Source organism: Rhinatrema bivittatum, chromosome 3 (genome assembly GCF_901001135.1).
Source record: "Rhinatrema bivittatum chromosome 3, aRhiBiv1.1, whole genome shotgun sequence".
Classification (NCBI taxonomy): Eukaryota; Metazoa; Chordata; class Amphibia; order Gymnophiona; family Rhinatrematidae; genus Rhinatrema; species Rhinatrema bivittatum.
Window position 1 is genome coordinate 70758506 of NC_042617.1, and position 20202 is coordinate 70778707.

At 39.7% G+C, this 20202-nt stretch overlaps 1 protein-coding gene across 3 annotated transcripts in view; it reads right to left on the reverse strand.

Moving 5' to 3' along the window:
- The window catches only part of SRBD1 (S1 RNA binding domain 1), a 593419-nt gene that overhangs the window by 419511 nt on the left and 153706 nt on the right, over nt 1–20202 (reverse strand). For all 3 annotated transcript variants that reach the window (XM_029593347.1, XM_029593346.1, XM_029593348.1), the window contains one exon: nt 8764–8867. In XM_029593347.1, coding sequence (XP_029449207.1) covers nt 8764–8867 — 104 coding nt within the window. The remainder of the gene's footprint in view (nt 1–8763; nt 8868–20202) is intronic.

A 20202-nucleotide genomic window follows, 5' to 3' on the forward strand; every position in this document is an offset into this window, starting at 1 on the left:
AATCCACTAGCCTGTTCACCCTGTCTCACCTCTGTAGTTGAATCTAGTTCCATTTGAATCCATCTCTGACAGTGAAAGACCTACCCCAAATAGATCATGACATCTGCAGCCAGTTCCCTCCAGTTACTGCCAAGAATGTTTCAGAACTTGCTAGGCATCAGTTATAAGAAATGGTCATCAAGATGCATTCTGACAGCAATGTTTCTTTGAGGAGGAAATATCATCTGAAAAACCTCCCTACCAGTGCTTACTTTGAGCCTCGCCAATTGTCCAAGCTCTAGCACTACAGGACTGTTGGCCAAATCTTTGTCTCTTGGCATTGGGTGGAAGAGAGAGGAGGGAACTCATATGCCAGAGCTCCAAAATGTTTCCAAGCCTCATGAAGGCAGAATTCTACCCCCCACCCCAATTCAAGGACTCAGCCAGGGGTACTCTCATCCAAAGCACAAAATGATCCAAGGTGCTAGAAGGGCCTGGAGAGGTTCAGAGATGAATATCCTCAGGTTTCCCTTCCTTTTCACCATAGCTGCTGAAAGGAGAATTTGGTAAGCTAAGACTAGGAACAATACTTGGAAATGGTCAAACTTTACTATAATCTTAGGAATCCTAATTTAAAGCAGAATATCAAGTTTGAAATTAAGCTAGAGTTCCTAACAGCTACCATCTTGGAACTCCTGGATATCTGCAGATATTTCTATAGACACCTAAGAATTGCCATACTACGTGAGATCAACATCTATCGAGTCCATCATCCTCTCTCAGACAGTGGCCAATCCAGGACGCAAGTACCTTGGCAGATCATATAAAGTAGATCCTGGGATATCAATAGCTTGCTTAACTTAGCTGGCAAATAATGAGTTATAGACTTTTCCTTCAGGAACTTGTCCAAACCTTTTTAAACCAACTGTGCTAGTCATCTTGATCACATCCTCTATCAACAGATTCCACAACTTGATAATGCACTGACTGGAAAAATACTTTCTATAATTGTTTACATAAGAACATAAGATATGCCATACTAGGTCACATCAAAGATCCACCAACAGTGGCCAATCCAAGACCCAAGTACCTGGCAACTAACCAAACATTAAATAGATTCCATGCTAATAATGCCAACAACAAGCAGTAGCTATTCCCTATTAATAGTAGTTTATGGACTTCTCCAGGAACTTATTCAAACTTTTTTTAAACCCAATTACACTAACTGCCTTAACCACATCCTCTAACAATGAATTCCAGAGTTTAACTATGCAATGAGTGAAAAAGAATTTTCTCTGATTTGTATTAATCGTGCTACTTGTTAACTTCATGGAGTACCCGCTAGTCCTTCTATTGTCCAAAAGAATAAATAACCATTTCACATTTACCTGCTCAAGTACATTCATAATTTTGAAGATCTATATCCATATTCCCCCTCAGCCATCTCTTCTCCAACATGAACAGCCCTTACCACTTTAGTCTTTCCATGTCCTTTATCATTTTGGTCGCCCTTCTCTGTACTTTCTCCAGTGCAACAATATCTCTTTTGATATGAGGACTCTAGAACTGCATACAATATTCAAGGTGCAGTCTAACCATGGAATAAAACAGAGGCATTAAGACATCCTCCGTTTTATTTGCCAGTCTCTTCCTAATAATTCCTAACATTCTGTTTGCTTTTTTGACCTCCACAGCACACCGAGCTGACGATTTCAAGTTAATATCAACTATATGCCCAAATCTATTTCCTGGGTGGTAACTCCTAAAATGGACTCTAACATTGTATAGCCACTGCATGGGCTATTTTTCTCTATATGCATAAACTTGCACTTGTCCAGTTTATATTTCATCTGCCATATGGTCGCCCAATCTTCCAATGTCACAAGATCCTCCTGTAATTCATCATAATCTGCTTGTGATTTAACTACTCTGAACAATTTTGCGTCATCTGCAAATATGATCACCTCACTTGACATACCTCTTTCCAGATAATTTATAAATATATTAAAAAGCACCGGTCCAAATACAGATCCTGAGGCTCTCTGTTTACCTTTTCCACTATGAAAACAGACCATTTAATCTTAATCTTTGTTTCCTGTCTTTTAACCAGTTTGCAATCCACAAAAGGACATCTCCTCCTATCCCATGACTTTTTAGTTTTCATAGAAGCCTCTCATGAGTGAATTTGTCAAACGCCTTCTGAAAATCCAAATACACCACATCTAACATTTCTCATTATCCACATGCTTATTCACCCCTTCAAAAAAAAAAAAAATGTAAGTTTGTGAGACAAGACTAAATCCATGCTGGCTGTGTCCCATTAAATCATGTCTAGCTATATGTTCTGTGATTTTATTCTTTATAATAGTTTCCAAGATTTTTCCCAGCATGGAAGTCAGGCTTTCCGATCTATAGTTTCCCAGAACATCTATGGAGCTCTTTTTAAATATCAGGGTTGCAGTGGCTACCTTCCAGTCTTCGGGTACAACGGGTGATTTTAATGATGTTAACAAATTACTTGTTATAGGTCTGAAATTTCATTTTTGAGTTCTTTCAGAACCCTGGGATGTATACCATCCAGTCCAAGTGATTTATTACCCTTCAGTTTCTCAATCTGGCCTACTATATCTTCCAAGTTCACCATGATTTTGGTCAGTTCATCTGAATCACCACCCTTGAAAACAGTCTCCAGAATAGGTATCTCCCCAACATCCGCCTCAGAAAAACACCAAAGCAAAGAATTAATTTAGTCTTTCTGTGATGGCCTTATCTTCCCTAAGTGCCCCTTTAACCCCTTGATCATCCAACGGTCTAACCAACTCCTTCGCAGGCTTCCTGCTTCGGATATATTTTTTAAAGTTTTTATTGTGAATTTTTGCTTCTAAGGCCAACTTCCTTTCAAATTCTCTTTTAACCTGTCATCAATTTTTTGCATTTACCTTGCCAATGCTTATGTTTTTTCCTATTTTCTTCAGATGGATCTTAAATGAAATACATAAAAATTGGAATTATTTGTACACTTTTTTTATACCGGTATTCATAAAATTTCATATCAGTTTACATTTTAAAAATAATCAAAACATATAAAAACTTTGTTTAGCATAAAACACATTTTTGAAGGAAGATTTTTTGGCTAAAACATCCTCTTTCACCTCACTTTTTAACCATACCAGCAATCGTTTGGTCTTTCTTCTACCTTTATTAATGGGTGGAATACATCTAGACTGCGCTTCTAAGATGGGGGTTTTTTTGTTTTGTTTATTTATTTATTTATTTATTTTAACAACATCCACATCTGTTGTATACTCAACCTTTGTAGCTGCGCCTTTCAGTTTTTCCTATTTTTGTCACTTTATCAAAGTTTCCCTTTTGAAAGTTTAGTGCTAGAGCCATGGATTTACTTACTGTCCCCCTTCCAGTCATTAATTCAAATTTTATCATATTATGATCTCTACTGCCAAGCAGCTCCACCACCATTAGCTCTTTCACCAAATCCTGCGCTCCACTAAGAATTAGATCTAAAATAGCTCCTTCTCTCGTCAGTTCCTGAACCAATTGCTCCATAAAGCTGTCATTTATTCCATCCAGGAATAATTATTCCATCTCTCTAGCATATCCTGATGCTACATTTACCCAGTCAATATTGGGGAAATTGAAATCTCTCATTACTGCACTGCCAAATTGGTTAATTTCCCTGATTTCTCTTAGCATTTCATCGCCAGTCTCATTATTTTGGCTATATGTATGGTAGTATATGCCTTTCGCCATACTTTTCCTCAACACACATGGGATTTCTCCCCATAAAGATTCTATTGTGCATTTGTTTCTTGCAGGATCCTTGTTCTTTTGAATTCTATGCCATCCTGGACATAAAGCGCCACCCCTCCCCCCCACCAAGTTGCTCCTCCCCATCATTGCAATATAATTTGTACCCTGGGGGGTATCACGTGATGCTCCAAGTAGACACAGGCTTGATTTGCTCGACTCAATTCCCTTATAAATCCTTTCATTTCTTTATATTTAATCTTCAAAACTCGTGATGAGTGGCAAAGACTCTCAGAGGCATTCCATTCCTAAAATGTGTGCGGATAAAGCACTTAAACCGAACATTTTGAAAGAAAATCCAACCTCCTACCAAAACGCTGACACTGAGGACTCAATGTTGGGTGATGGAAGCCAGTGATTCGCTAGTATTCCTGGCTTCAGGCGATGTTCTCAAAAAATATTTAGAAATTTTTTCAGATAAAATTACCAAGAACATCGACACCAAGCTAACTATTATTGTGCACAAGGACGTGGATTTGGTAGCTTCGGAAAAGGATCATGAAAAGCACTTAGACGGAGTAGATTTATAGATGCAAGAACTGGAACAAGCTAACATTTCTTATGGATAGAAAACAGATAAATTGGAAACATCTGTGACAATTTTGGAAGAGAAGGCGGAGGATTTGTAGAATTGCAGCCATTGTAATAACATTTGGATTGTTGGCTTACCTAGGCCTCAGAAGAGTATGATGCTGCAGCCTTCGCTTCAAAATGGCTGCCAGACTTGCTAGGCTTTGAGGCTAAAGCAGGTAGAAATAAGATTGACAGGGCGCACCGATCGCTGGCACCTTTACTTGGCCCTCAAGGGAGACCGCAAGAAATCATTGTTCGCCTCCATAATTTCGCCAATAAGCAACGTGCCCTGAACTCAGCCAGAATGAAGAAAGAACTTCTTTTTCAAGGGAAGAGAGTTTTCATTTTCCCTGACCTCTCTGTGGCAGTTCAAAAACAATGTCAAAGCTTTAATGAAGTAAAACGTAAGTTGAGGGAAAGAGATCTTCAACATGCAATGCAATATCTGGCCAAACTGCAGCTTGTTGGTGCAGGACAGAATCAAATTTTTCAATCTCCTAAAGAAGTGGAAGCATATCAAAGTTGATTCTACTGGGATCACTGATTGCTGATGACAAAGTTGATCACCTCTCTACATAGCTTGCATTAGATTTTTTTCTTTTGCTGGATGGAATCGGGCAGGAGTGCCTGCTTGCAGTGGACAATGCAATTCTACAACTTGATAGTTTGAAACCCCTGGGATTACATTCTCTCTTACCCCTTTTTCTTTTTCTTTGAATTTTTACTTTTCACACTACTGGTTTATTCTGGCCCCTTTTTGTACTATTGGACAATTTTTTGCTTTATCGATCCTCTAAGTGCTTCATTGGACTTTGTGTTTCGCAGCAGGCATTGTTACATGCCCCAATGTGGCCTCGTACTAGGTGTGGCTATATGGGGCTGATTTCTTAGCATGCATTTATTTTTCTTCAATACCATTCATTTTCTTTTATATGTACTCTTTGGAATGCTTTTTTACAGTTTGCAGCTCAAAGTTTTTTAGGGTTTTTCTCCATTTAACTTTTACATTGTATGCATGATTTTTGCAGACTTTTTTTGAAAGGTTTTTTGATCATTTTGCTGTATAATTCATTGTGGATATTTGGGAGCGATAATGGTGATAGTATATGTTTGATGGGTAGAGCTTACCAAAGAGAGGGTTATTCTTACAGAGAGGGGATCTGTTTCATATTTGGGGGGGGAGGGTGGTATCATTGAGAAAACTCTGTGTTTGTCTTCAGACCCTATTCAGATGAGCATACGCTTTGGGTTTGGGTTATTGGTAAACTGATTCAGTGGGGATTCTAGTGGTTGGGGGGTTGGTCGGGTTCAGGAGGATATATTTTTCTTTTCCTAGGAACATTACCATGGTTACTATATACCAGTTTCTATTCCTTTATGTTGTATGGGGGAGTTCTGTTAATTAAAAAAGATGTGCAACCTAATGTTTAGATTTCCATGCACAAACTAATTTTTAATGTCTGGCTGATTACCTGGAATGTCTTGGAAGCGCTTTCAACACTTAAGGTAATTTTTCAATATTTCTCTAATGAATGCAATGTTCCTTTCTAACACACTGAGTGTATATCCCTTAGAAGTCTCTCCAATCCCATTAAGAAGACCAGAACATTACAACACCTCAAAAAGCTTGGCTCTAACATAATATTCTTTCAAGAAACATATATGACACCTTCAGAACATCTTAAGTTAGAACATGGTTGGGCGGGTAAAGTAGTGGTTCTTCATACTCCACAAGTAGGGGAACCTGTATTCTATTTCATAAATCCCTTCCTATTTCTATTACCAGAACTTTTCGTGATCCTGAAGGCAGATTTGTAATTGTTGAGGGCATTATTTACGGTGTGACCCTATTAGTTAATGTTTATGGCCCTAACTTATACTCTATAAAAATCTTTCAAAAAATTCCTCAAAGTCCTTTTATCCCACAGTCAATGCCATTATGGGGGAAATTCAAATCTGTGCCTTAATATTAAATTGGATAGATCTCATTCCTCTGCCTCCACGATGCCGATTCCAGCTGCTTTACAAAACATACAGTTCTACAATCACCATGATGGGTGGAGAGAGCACTTTCCCAGCAGTAGTGACTACACTTATTACTTTCCCTGACATCATACTTATAGAATAGACTTTTTTCTATGTAGTTCCTCTAAATGCTTACTGTCACAGTAAGATGTGACAGTGACATCTTACTCTCTCATTTATCCAGTTCTGCTCTCTGTAGATTGTTAAGAGCCGGTGGCACTTAAATCTCTCCCTTCTTCAGAATCAAGATTTTGTGGACGTGGTGAAAAAAGCCATCACAGACTTTCAATTTCACCATCAGATAGAGGCTTATAACCCTAGGCTACATTGGGAAACTCTAAAAGTGGTATTGCGAGGTCAAATTATATCTTTTGCTAGTTATAAACAGAAACAATATCTAGCTAAACAATGTGAACTGACTCAGTTGATTATAAATTAGAACGTCAACATAAGCTAGATTTTTCCCTTAAGACTTACAAGGCTTTACAACTTGCTAGAGATGAGCTAATCAAAGTTCAATCTCCTTTAGTAGAAAGAAGTTTTAGGTTATCTAAGCAAAAATACTATGAACAGGGTAATAAACCTAGCTCCTTACTTGTGAAACTAATTAATCCTAAGACCTCTTCATCTGTTATTAGTGCCTTACAAAGAGCCTCAGCGGATCTTTTTCAAACATGCAAATAGTGCAGAAATTTAAGCTTTTTTTTTCTTTTTATCAGCACTTGTACAGAACTTATGAAGCACCCTCAGTGGATGATATCAAAAGTTTTTTAAGCTCCGTGCAAATGTCTCAGATTCCTGATGAGACCAAGGCCCAGTTGGAGAGGTCAATTACAGTTTTTGAGATCAAACAGGCTTTACAGTCTTTGGCAGCAGGAAAACGTCCAAGTCCAGATGGTTTCCCTTTAGAATATTACAGAAGTTTTGAAAGGGAGCTGGTCCCTCCTTTACAAGAACTTTTTAATTTTATGAAGACTCCTGCTTTTTCTCCTGGGAACTTGTTGGTTGCTCATAAAGCTTTGATTCCTAAACCAGGTAAGGATCCCTTACTTTGTGGTTCGTATAGGCCAATATCCTTGATAAATTCAGATATAAAAATGTTAGATAAGATATTGCAACTTCAGATTGAACAGTTTATATCCTGATCAAACCAGTTTTATAAAAGGTAGAACCTCCATAGCTAATTCTAGAAGATTGTTCAACATAATTCATATAGTGGGGAAATTAACTCCATGGAGCAGCTCTCTGCCTGGATGCTGATAAAGCGTTTGACAGGAGGTGCAGGGGAGAAATGATACAGACCTTCAGGTATCTGAAATGTTTTAATGATGCACATTCGACAAACCTTCCCCGTTAGAAAGAAATCAGTAAAACTAGGGGTTATGAAATGAAACTCCAGGGAGGACGACACAGAACCAATGTCAGAAAATATTTCTTCACGCCTGAAATGCCCTTCTGGAGGAAGTAGTGAAAACAAAAATGGTGAAAGATTTCAAAGGGGCATAGGATAAACACTTTGTATCCCTAAAGGTTAGCGGGTGGAAATGAGGAAAAGAGCACATGGGGGTAACTTGCTGGTGTGATGGTTACTACCCTTAACCAATAAGCCTTTATACTATTGATGCAACTCATTATTGCTCTCTGCTTTAACGGCAGGGGGAAAAGAGGAAAAGGCAAATTAGTTTTGGTAGCAACTAACAAGGACATTGAATTTTACGGACTGGGAAAACAAATAAGCATGGGAGTAACTTGCTGATGTGACTGTTACTAACCTTAACCAATAAGCTTTAAAATTGTGATGTAACTCCAACATTGCTCTCTGCTTCAATGGCAAAAGATAAGAGATAACGGGGAATTGGACTCAGCCAGTAACCAACAAGGGCCCTGACTTTAATGGTTTGGGAAACTTGTATGCCACGGCAGATGCCACCCCTGATGCTACTATTATAGAGGACACCTGTATGGCGTGGCTGATGCTACCATAAGCTTGCTGGGCAGACTGGATGGTCCGTTTGGTCCTTTTCTGCAGTCATTTCTATGTTTCTATGGTTCTTTTGTTACCTCATGGAATTCAAGAGCGATTCACGCTTACTTTAATTTCTGGGTTTGCATTTATTAAATATACTGCTTTTTCTGTATGCATGAACATTTAATAAAATAAAAAAATGAATCAAAGAAGAGTTAGAATTACACTCTCCAATATATTATAAAAAAAAGATATCATGAAAAACTACAAAAAAATTCAGGTTTATCAAAACTATAGAAATTATTTGTTTAAACTTTAAAAGAAACAACACATTTAAAATGCATTTCATTACACAGGTCTTTAGAAAAAAAAATTATTTACAAAAATATACAGACCTTTGATTAACACACCACCTACAGAATTCATCCTTCACCCTGTCGGGAATGTTGACCTTCATTGTCAGGATCTTCTGATTTTCCCCTCTATTAATAGCCAGAATCTGAGTGCAAACAAATTTCAAAAACAGATGAGACACAAAATAACCAAAGGATAAAGTTATCATCATGTCTACACCTGCACAAGCACATAAATGACATTCTGCGGCAAACCATGTGGGCAATAAGAAATTTGTTAAAGCACTGAACTGCATAAGTAATAGCATAAAAGCATTCCTTCTTGTACTAGCTATAATAGCAGAATAGCACTGAAATTCTTCTATAGGCAGCCTCTCATATTAACCCAAGCATTCAATGTTTACCTATTTTTATTTTAATTGATTATTCATTTTAAAACTCACTTGGCTGAAGAAGACAAGGCATGTTTCTCAAAGATCATCATCATCATGTTTCTCAAAGATCATCATCATCGCTTTGTGAGTGCAAAAGGATTTGCACTCACAAAGCGGGGAGTAGCTGACTTGTTACGGCGGTTACTACCCCAAACCAAATAAGCCTGATACTTCACTTTCAATGCATATCCAGCATAGCTCTCTGCTTCAACGGCAGGGGAGAAGAAAAACTGATACTTCACGCATATCCAGCATAGCTCTCTGCTTCAACGGCAGGGGAGAAGAAAAACTGATACTTCACGCATATCCAGCATAGCTCTCTGCTTCAACGGCAGGGGAGAAGAAAAACTGATACTTCACGCATATCCAGCATAGCTCTCTGCTTCAACGGCAGGGGAGAAGAAAAACAACCAATAAGGGCTGAATAACATAGTCTGGGTAAAACAAATAAGCATGGGTGTAGCTTGCTTATTGCGGCGGTTACTACCCCTAACTAATCAAGCTTGATATTTCACTTGGATGTAGCTCCATCACTGCTCTCTACATTAATGGTGGGGGTGGAAGGGAAATAGAACCAAAGAGCTAAGAGAAACAGATAAGTATGAGAAAAAAAAAGTGTGAAGCTTGCTGGGCAGACTGGATGGGCCGTTTGGTCTTCTTCTGCCGTCATTTCTATGTTTCTATAATTTCAATGAAACAGGATAATATAGAAGTTTATAAAATCTTTAGCAGGATACAATGGGTAAACAGTAATTTACCTTTTCAAATAGACTAGGGCTAGGGAACACTCCATGAAACAAACAGGTAGCAGATTTAAAACAAATTGGGGAAAGGTTTTTTTTTGTTTTGTTTTTTTTAAGTCAATGCACAATCAAGCTATAGAATCTGTTGAGGAAGGATATGGTCAAGGAAAATAGCATAGCTAGGTTTAAAAGGGCTGAACAGGTTCGTGGAAGAAAATGTCCATAAACAGTTATTAACCAGGTTATTCCAGGAAACCCATCACTTACTCCTGGGAGTGAGCAACAAGAAACTGGATCCAATTTTTGGACTGGACACTAGCTGAGACAGGATCCTGGGCTCAATAGACCCTTGGTCTGACCCTGCATGACACCTATTATGTTCTCGACTTTGGGGCAACAAGATACGGAGAATATTTGGCCAGCAGGATGGGAAGATACATTTACTTTTTTTTTTTTTTAGCACATAACTAAAGAGTCTAATAAAGACATTTCTTATGCCACAGTTAACAAATGGGTCCCTAGCATCTCTTCATTGTGTTGGAGGAATTGCAATAGCTGGAGTCATTCAACTCATTTATGGTAGAATTGTTCATCTATACAAGCTTTCTGGAATGAAACGCAAAGAACTGTTTTCAGAACTGCAGGTGTGTAAGTCACTTAAGCGATCACAGAGTTTTTATTAAGGAAGGGTATCAAGTGGGAAGCTCCTAAGATAACGAGACATTTAGTATAAAGGTTTATTAGATCCAGAAGTGTGATAGCCAGATTTTGGAGACAGTCCTTACCTCCAACTAGATTGAAATGAATACAAATGTTTGGGATAGAGAAAATGACATGCAAATTAAGAAATTAACTGGGTCATTTGGGGGAATATTTGGGCTCCATTCCTTATTTATTCTGAATCTAGCTTCTACTTCTTTATCACTGTTTTATTTAGGTACCTAGTATAAGTTTTTCTAGTGACTTGTTTAGTTCAACAGAGAGGGGGATGAGGACTGGGAATTCTTTATTTAACTCCTTTTCCTTTTTCCTTCTAGTTTATGATTTTGTTTCTAGGTGCCTTTGCCCTGGGATAGTTTAAGAGGAAGGTAGGATTATATGACAGTTATTTTGCTAATGTTTTTCTCTTTACTAAAAATTGTATACATAATGGTTTTTTCCCCTACTTATATATATTAAAAACTTATTTGGAAAAAAAAAAAGGAATAGGTCAGTTGATATGTGAATTACAACTCAAATCACATGCCTAATAAAGACATACTTCTATGCTATCAACCTCAAATATTCTTTCCCACAGCCTTCACATCTGTAAAAATTCACTCCCTTCAAATCTGTAAAAAAATATTAAAAGTCATTAAACTTCACTCCTGTGCTGAGTAGGCTTGACTGGTATGGGAATGCTCTGCCAATGTGATAAAAAATCAACTGAGTGTTAAATGGCTGCTGCTGAATTATCAGAGACTTAAACCAATTAATCTGTTTGCATATCCTTGCTGGAGTAGCACAGTCAGACATGCACTGATTATGGCCAGCCAAAGAAGCAGCAGTACAGAACACTTGACACTCTCTGTTCAATCAAACCATGGCAAAAAAAACATTAAACACACACACCTAAAGGAAAGCAGGAACTTTCTTGCAACAACAGACTTAATATCATACCTGTGAATGCCAGCAATGAGATATAGCAAGTGTAACGGAGATTTTGGTTTTAGCATGAGTATCAGGGTAAATGAGCAGCTTCCTATAGAGTAGGATGACTATGAATGAACCACCTGGAAGGCTATAAATTGCCTCTACACCTAATTCAAGATCTAACATGATGAAATGGGAATATTTTACCAAACTTGAGACTTGCAATTTCGGCAAGAGGCAGAGAATCACACATTTGGGCTGCCCATTCTTCAAGAACAGCCTCTGCATGATGCAGTCTATCATGCTGAGGCCAACTCAACAGCAGTGAAATACATTTGTGAGTGGAAAAAAATATGACTGATGAATGGACATAAGAAGATGATCATTTATTAGCAGCTCAGGTGATATGAATTAATTAGAATTCCTTTCATTGTAAACAACTAATTTATGAGAAGGTTAATTTGAGATTTAAATGGCAATAAAAATATATTTGTATTTACTTTACCTTTTTTTTAACTTCATTATACTCAAAGGCTAAAAAGCCTGTTTATCAACTATCCAAAATTAAATGATTTAATAATAACTAATTGTAAAGTTAAAATATAGATGTATACAACTGAGTTTAATGCTGGAAATTTTGGTTCTGCATGACAAATCAGAAAAGTATCTAATCTAATGCTTATAGAGCACCATTACAACTCTTCAAGGCAATCAGACCTATGTGAATTTGAAAATATCATTCCTCACTGGATGCCTCCTCACATTCAATGGTTATAAAGCAATGGAAACATTTTCAGTTATATAAAGAACTCAAAAATGTAATCTCAGTGGAATACCCTTGAGGCTGTTACAAGGATATTACTAGACTGTCACAAAGAATATTGCCATACTTGGTCAATCATGTCTTTTGATTTATTTCTGGTAGCTCCAATGATAAAAAGAATATTATTTCAATGCTGTGCAAAACTAGAAAAGATCCTAAACAGGAGGATTAGTATAACACTGACAATCACCTATTAAATATTAAGAAATATAAATAGTTGGTCCGCTAATGTTTAGACATACACCATTTGAAACATCACCAACTCTTTGAATAATATCACCATTTCACAGGGGGTTACCTTTGGGCCCTGGAGGAGTGGTAAAACTGGTCTACAGCCCCAGATCAGGATTTATCCAGTGGAGGATAGCAAATGTTATAAGGCCCCAAGGGAGTCGCATGCCAAAAAAAAAAAAAGACAGCAGTGCACACCCAAGTTATGTTCCAAAACAAGAAGAAATTTAAGTCTAAAAAAATCACAGTCCAGAAGATGGCAGAAAAAAAAATCAGCAGTCTAAAATGTTTAAAAACGGGGAAAACCAAACTTTAGACAGTTCACCACAAAGTCAATGTAGTTACTCTCTCTCAACCCATGAAATCTCAGTCACCATCTGGCAAACTTTTCCAATCCTTCTATGAACCGCATCCTTCTCAGGCTCAAAAAAGAAGGACATGAAAACCTCTCTTCTCCTTTCCAATCACTGACAGCAAACTTCCCCAGAAAAAAAGAAATAATACCTCCTTGACTAGGGGATCTGTTGCCTCCAGATGGTTTGTGCACTGTGCCAGAGTCTTGACAGGTCTCTCCAGCAGATTCACACACCCCCAAAGATGAGCCCCATACTGGGGATGTCCTCCTTGCACTTCCAATAAGACATCTTACTCCAACCAAATTTCTCACAGACTCCCATATATATACCATTATAACTGCCCATCCCCTTTGGAGGAAGAACCCTCCTATCACTTGATACACTACCCACACCTCTTTGAATCTCCCATTCCTAGACAATTGTCAGAGTTAAAAACAGCATGCACTTCATCATCATAATAAAGCATAAACTTCCATACATTTGAATCTGTGATATGCATCAGCATCCACAATATCAAATGTAATGTGGGAGGAAGCCATGAAGAAATCTCAAGCTAACAATTTTTATATTAGATATATAAGAGGCTTGATCTAGCGCTTAAGAGTATTGCAAATCAAGCAAATTCTTGGGACACAAATTCAAATACCATTTACTACTGGGATGCAGTACAACTTGAACATAAGATATGCCATCAAGCCCAGTATCCTGTTTCCAATAGTGGCCAATCCAAGTCACAAGTACCTGGCAAGTACCCACACATTAGATAGATCATGAGCTACTATCATGTCACTTTTTTTTCTGTGTGGTTGTATAAATCCAAACATAACTCAAAGACCGATGTAATAAGTAGCGTTCAGCTACATGCAAATGTTAACAGTTGTGCATAAATTTCTGTGTATACAACTTTACTAACAATTATTTTACGCTCATACACAAAGCCATTCATAACCATGACATGCAATGGTTCCCAGAACAGCTCCTGCTTCACACTCCGACAAGACCCACAAGAACGCCTCACCAGGCCAAACTCCAGACTCCCTCTCCTAAGCTCATGAAACACACCACCTTTAGAGAGCGATCATTCATCATTGCAGGCACTGCCCACTGGAATAAAATGCCTTCCCAACTACGCCAGGAACCTTGCCACAAAAAATTCAAGCACAATCTTAAAACATGGCTGTTCAAACTAGCGTACCCGGACTAACGAATTGACTCCCTCCAAAGATGCGACATGACCTCCCGACTGACTCTTGCCCTTTCTACTTACGCTCCCCTCCTTCCACCCTCTGTGAATATAATCCCCATTCCCCTCCCCTACTACTTTCCCCTGCTAATTATTCTGATTGCATTGATGAACGCCCTTGTAAAAACTAACATGTACATATGTATATAATTCTCGTATTATTTACTCCTGTCCTTGTTTACCCCCTCCCTGTTAAATAATGTTATTATTGTAAAGCTTGTTGCTCAGTTATGTTACATTGTGAACCGAGGTGATGTTTTGCAAACGTGCCTCGGTATATAAAAAACCCGTAAATAAATAAATAAATAAATAATTTAACAAGGAATTTAACAGACAAAAAATATGCACACAAGCATATGGAAAACTGCACATACAGTTTAACACACCTCCATGCAAATATGTTAATCAAAACATTCGCTATTACTCCTCTTAAAAGCATAATTCCTTTGAAATTTCATTGAATTTTCAAAAGGTATTATGTGCATAAATGGTTTTTTGAAACTTGCTACAATATGTGCTTTTACCACATAGCTCTTAAAAAAATTCACTCCTAAGGAGGACATTTTTACAAGGTTTTATGCATGACTTTTGAAAATTTGTACTTTTACGCATGTATTTTCTTTGAAAATTCACTCCATAAGGCTGAATTTTCAAGACGTTACAAGCAAAAAAGTAGCATTTAGAGCAATTTTCAAAAGTCCATTTATGCCTTTTAAAACCATCTGAAAATTCAGCCCTAGAAAGTAAATTTTCAAAGGAGTTATGCCCTAAGGAGACAATTTTCAAATGGATTTATATCCATAAATTGGCTTTATGCTCATAAATGAGATTTTGATAACCTGGGTAGCCACAATTTTTTGTCACAAGAGGGGGTGGCATGTCAATACCATTCGCCCCAGACTAAATCAATGAGAAGGGCAATTCGCTGGAGCAAAATGGCCGCAGCTTTATTGTGTTTACAGATATAGATATACAACAAGTACCTGAGCCATAACAAGTAAATTACTAACAGACCTTTTTGCAGGTAGGACAGGGCCCAGGCACAGCCAAGCAAAGCCCTGTCCTTCCGTGAGGTATACTCCCATGGGCATTTCTGGAAACCTGCCACACCCAAGCAAGGTAACTGCCCAGCATCATGGAGCATCTGGTCTGCCACTGCACTGGGGCCAATCCAACCCTAGAGGCAGACAGCCCCCGCCCCCAAGCGAATAGCCAAATAGTGAAACTGCATCAGATGTACTGCCTCCAATCAGAAAAGCCCCCTCTCGGCTCAGGAACCCCCACCCTGCTGTGACATGAACATAATTCACACAATCATATCAGCAATAACAAACATCCTAACTACTCCATCCTGAGCCTGGATGGGATAAGGAGCTGGCAGTAGTGCAAGGAGCAGGAAGAAAAGGGACGGCAAACAAGCTGATCCTAGTCTATGATCCCTGTGCTGCTAGCGCCATCCACGGATCATCTTCCTGGGTTTTAAATAACCTGTTTAGGGATCTGCTACCCAGCCCTTCACCTGGTTGATCCCACCCCAATCCGGCCCCCTTCAGCACTCTGGGTGCCGCTCTCGCATGCCTCCGCACATGATCTCACTGCCAGTGATGTCACCACAGCAGTGACGCCAATGATGCACATCGACATCACCAACCGTGGGATCACCAGGGGCCGGCCCACAGAAAGGGAGTAAGTGCTTTCTCGACGGCCCTGCTCCTCACACTCTAAATGTGGCACTGGGTTATCCGCAGCATCCGCACACCAGACCCGCGCTGTGTCTAAATTGCTTTTACATATTTAACTGCTTTGAAAATATAAATGGACTTTACACGTATAAATGGGCTTTTGAAAATTGCTTCGATATATGCTTCTTTTACACACATAACTCCTTTGAAAATTCATTCCAAATCTTATTTAGGTGCATAAATCATGTTTCATGCATCCTAAGCATGTCTTTCTACACAAAATTTTAGGTTAGCACACTTACCCCCTAGATTCGTCAAAATGCTATAACAACGCCCGCACTAAGAAAAAGGGGCGATTATGGAAATTTTAGAATTACCACACCACAAGGTAACATAGCTCTTGGCATCGGTAGTATTGAATGGTGCGGTAAACTTTTCGCGCCCCTCAATAATTCCTATTTCATATCTCACGCTGAGAGAGAGAGAGGGAGAGACAGAGAGACTATCTACAAGGCCTCCATAACAGGGTACCATCAAGCTAGGGCGAGATAACATAGTAAAAATGTCATCTTTGTGAGACTTTTCTCACTCCAAATGACGTCAAATCTTCACCGGTGTACTGCGCTGTTCGTACATCTCACTCTGCATGAAAAACTGGCCCCTAAGTTCTAAGCCACCACCAACGCCTCACCTCGAGATATTAGATGCCCCTCTTTAGGTATATAAATAGCTGCATACTGTGAGGGCCTCTCCAGAGGCTCGCTCTCTCTCTATTCCAACTCCTCTCCCAAGCCCAGAAATGGCTGAAATACAATTAAAAAATTTATTGTGAATTGCGGTACGGCCGTTTCAGTCATATAACACAGCTTAACGCCAGGAACAAAGGTGTAGTTATTTCTGACATTAAAACTGTGCGATTGCATGCGTGAAGTGATCACACAGTGCGATATTGCCCCTCATTTTCATAAATCTCACCCTTTCCCAAAATTTGCATTCACGCAGTGTGCTAGAGTTATTGCATACATTATGGCATTAACGCCATAACAGGTTTTTTGTTTTGTTTTATTTCCATTGCATCAGCATACCGTTAACAACCTGCACTGGAAGTTTGCTTTTTTTTTTTTTTTTTAAAGCATTAGTAAAGAAAATGTGTGCTGAAATTCAACACACATTTTTTGATCAAGTCTCATTATATCAGGACCTCAAATAATAACTAGTATATACCTTCATAATTTTAGAAGTTTTCATGAAATTCAAGTACCCAAAACCTGAGGCTATTGACCTTAGCAGTTTACAGTAGGTTTCTTAAATACTAAAATATAAAGCACATTAGGATCCCATTTGAATGTTATACCTGTTGCGCAACTGTTAAGAAAATGTATTTTTGTAAACCGTTATGATGGCTCTTCCGAATGACGGTATATAAAACTCAACAAATAATTAAATAAATAAAAGCATTAAATCCAAAATACCATGATAAATGATTCATTCCCTTCTCATTTGTGCATGTGCTATAAAAAATAGTTTGTAATATAACGCTTGTACTAGCCATCGACAATTCTGAAAATGAAAACTGCAGATGACTTGAAATACTGAAAACAGAAAAACTTAAAAAATAAGCTATTAAAGGATGACATTCTTGTAAGTGCTGCACATGTTGCTAAATGTTTTAGGCCATTAGCCCGATCACAACCAAATGTTGTCAATCCAGAAATTTAATTCAATCACTAGCCAACTCAGGCATGTCATATATGTTAAATATAATGGTTTAAAATTGCTTCAGGTTACAGTACCAATTTATACTCCTCAGCTTTACTATGCAAGTGACATACTTAGACTTGACATATCATCGAACAAAGCTGGTAATAAAAATTGCATTATGAAATATTACAGCATTACAAACCTTGACTGCAAAAGTAAATATTTTCATGCAGAAATTACAGATATTTGAACAAATCAAAAGCATTCAAGCTTTCTCTGGTTTGATTAAGACATTTAAATCAAAATCAGGCCAATTCAGTAAAGCACACAGGACTACCTGGCCCTGGAGCCTGTGGCTGAATTGCAGGCAAGCTAATCTGTCGGCTCGGGCTTCCAGGTGGTTTATGTTCCAGCACGCCTCTTCTTGGTCCAATGTCTCGGGTTGTCAATTCCTGACAGTGAGCTCCCCACCCTCGGAGGCTCGTGTCCGTCGTGAGGATTAGCCATTTGGGTGGGGCCAGGATTACACCCTTGGTTAGGTGAACTTCCTGTAGTCACCACTGGGGCCGAGAACAATCTTCTATTGCTAAGTGGAGGCAAATTGAGTAGTCTTGAGACAGTGGGTTCCAACATTACAGCATGGAGTGTTTGAGTGGACGCACGTGTGCTCTCGCCCACGGAACCACCTCCAGGGTTGCTGCCATCAGACCAAGGACTTTAAGATAGCTCCACACCCTGGGTCACATAGAGCTCGTCAATGCATTTGGCACATCAGCTTCCTTATCCTCGAAGATGGGAGGAAGACTTTGTCCTATTTGGTGTCAAACCAGACTCCCAGATACTCTAAGGACTGGGAGGGCTTGAGACTGCTTTTGTCCATGTTCAGGATCCAACCAAACTCCTGAAGCAGGGACATCACCCTGCTGGTCACCTGGAGGCTCTCTCCCGACTTCAACTGGATCACCCAGTCGTCCTTTCTTTCCTCAGTGCCGTCAACCACAACTACCATAATTTTGGAAAATGTTCTGGGAGGGGTGGCGAGGCCGAAGGGCAACGCCCAGAACTGATAATGCGGCCCAGTACCGCAAAGCATAGGAAAAACTAGTGGTCTTGTCAGATTGGAATATGAAGGTAGGGAGGTCCAGGAAGGTTAAGAACTCTCCCGGTTGGATGGCCATTATAACGGAGCTTAGAGTTTCCATGAGGAAATGAATTATCCGTAGATGGGGGTGAAAGGAATCGTCCTTCTTGTGTACAATGAAATAGATGGAATAACGCCCCATATTTTCCTGGGGCATAGGTACTGAAATTATAGCCCTCAAATTAAGGAGCCTTATCAAGAAAGATTCCACTGACAGTTTCTTGTGCTGGGAGTGGCAAAATGACATCATGAATATGGCCCGAGGGATGCTGCGAAACTCCAGAGCGTATTCTTCTCGAATGATATCTAGTACCCATTTATTTGACGTGATCTTGAACCACCACTGATAGAAGAGGACTAGTCAACCCCCTATCTCCTCGTCCCGTTGAAGGGTTGGCAAAATATCATTGGGAAGTTTGGGCCAAACCTGAACCAGCGCCTCTTTTTGGTTGTCGGCTTCGAAAGGACAGACCTTCCTGAGGGCCAAGATGTCTGAAAAGACGAGTTTCTGTACGGCTGAAAGCGTTGGGAGCCCCTTGCCCGACCCCTCATAGGCGAGGGGTACTGCGACCACTTTCTCTTATCTTCCGGTAGCTGCAGCACTGTAGATTCACCCCACTTAATGGATAACATTTCCAATTTGCTTCCAAATAGGAGGGATCTCTTAAAGGGCATCTTTGTGAGGTTTGCCATAGAGGTCGTGTCCGCTGACCAATTTCACAACCATAGTTGTCTTCTGGCTGCTATCACTGAGGCCACTCCCCTGGCCAAGGTACGAACTAGATCACAGCTCGTGTCCGCTAGAAAGGCCATGCCGGGCTCCATCGCCTCTCTGGAATGCACCCCTGACCTATCTGCCTCTCTCTTGAGAAGCAGGTACGAGCAAGCCACCAGGGGACAAATAGGAAGCAATCTGTAGTGTCATTGCTGTCGCGTCAAAGGCTTGCTTAAGGATGGACTCCAACCACCTATCATGCGCATCCTTCAAAGCCGCTCCTCCCTCCACTGGGATAGTTGCTCGCTTCAAAATGGCATAGACCAGGGTGGCCACTTTGGGGAAACACAGGCGTTCTCTGGCCATCGGGTCCAGAGAGTACAGGGCCTCCAATGCCCGACCTTCTTTAAAGCTGGCTTCCAGGGCATCCCATTTCAGGTCAATCAACTCCTGGATGGCTTCCAGCATCGAAAAACAAGAGGCTCTCTGTAGAGATACCAGGATGGGATTCTTCTTTGGTTCCTTCGTCGGGTCCGTGCCGGGAACGCCCAAAGTCTTCAGGGTCTGGGAGACCAGGGCTGGCAATTCATGTCTATGGAAAAACCATAACATGGTCCAGTATAGCTCCAAGCCTGGAGGGATTTCATCATCTTCCAAACAAGTCTGCATCCCCTTTGTCGTCCGTGGTGTCTGGGTCCTTGTCAGGGATACCCTTGGTGAGACGAGGCATGTCCCAAAGCACGATGATAGGGCTGGGAGGACAAGGCCTTCCCGGGTGGG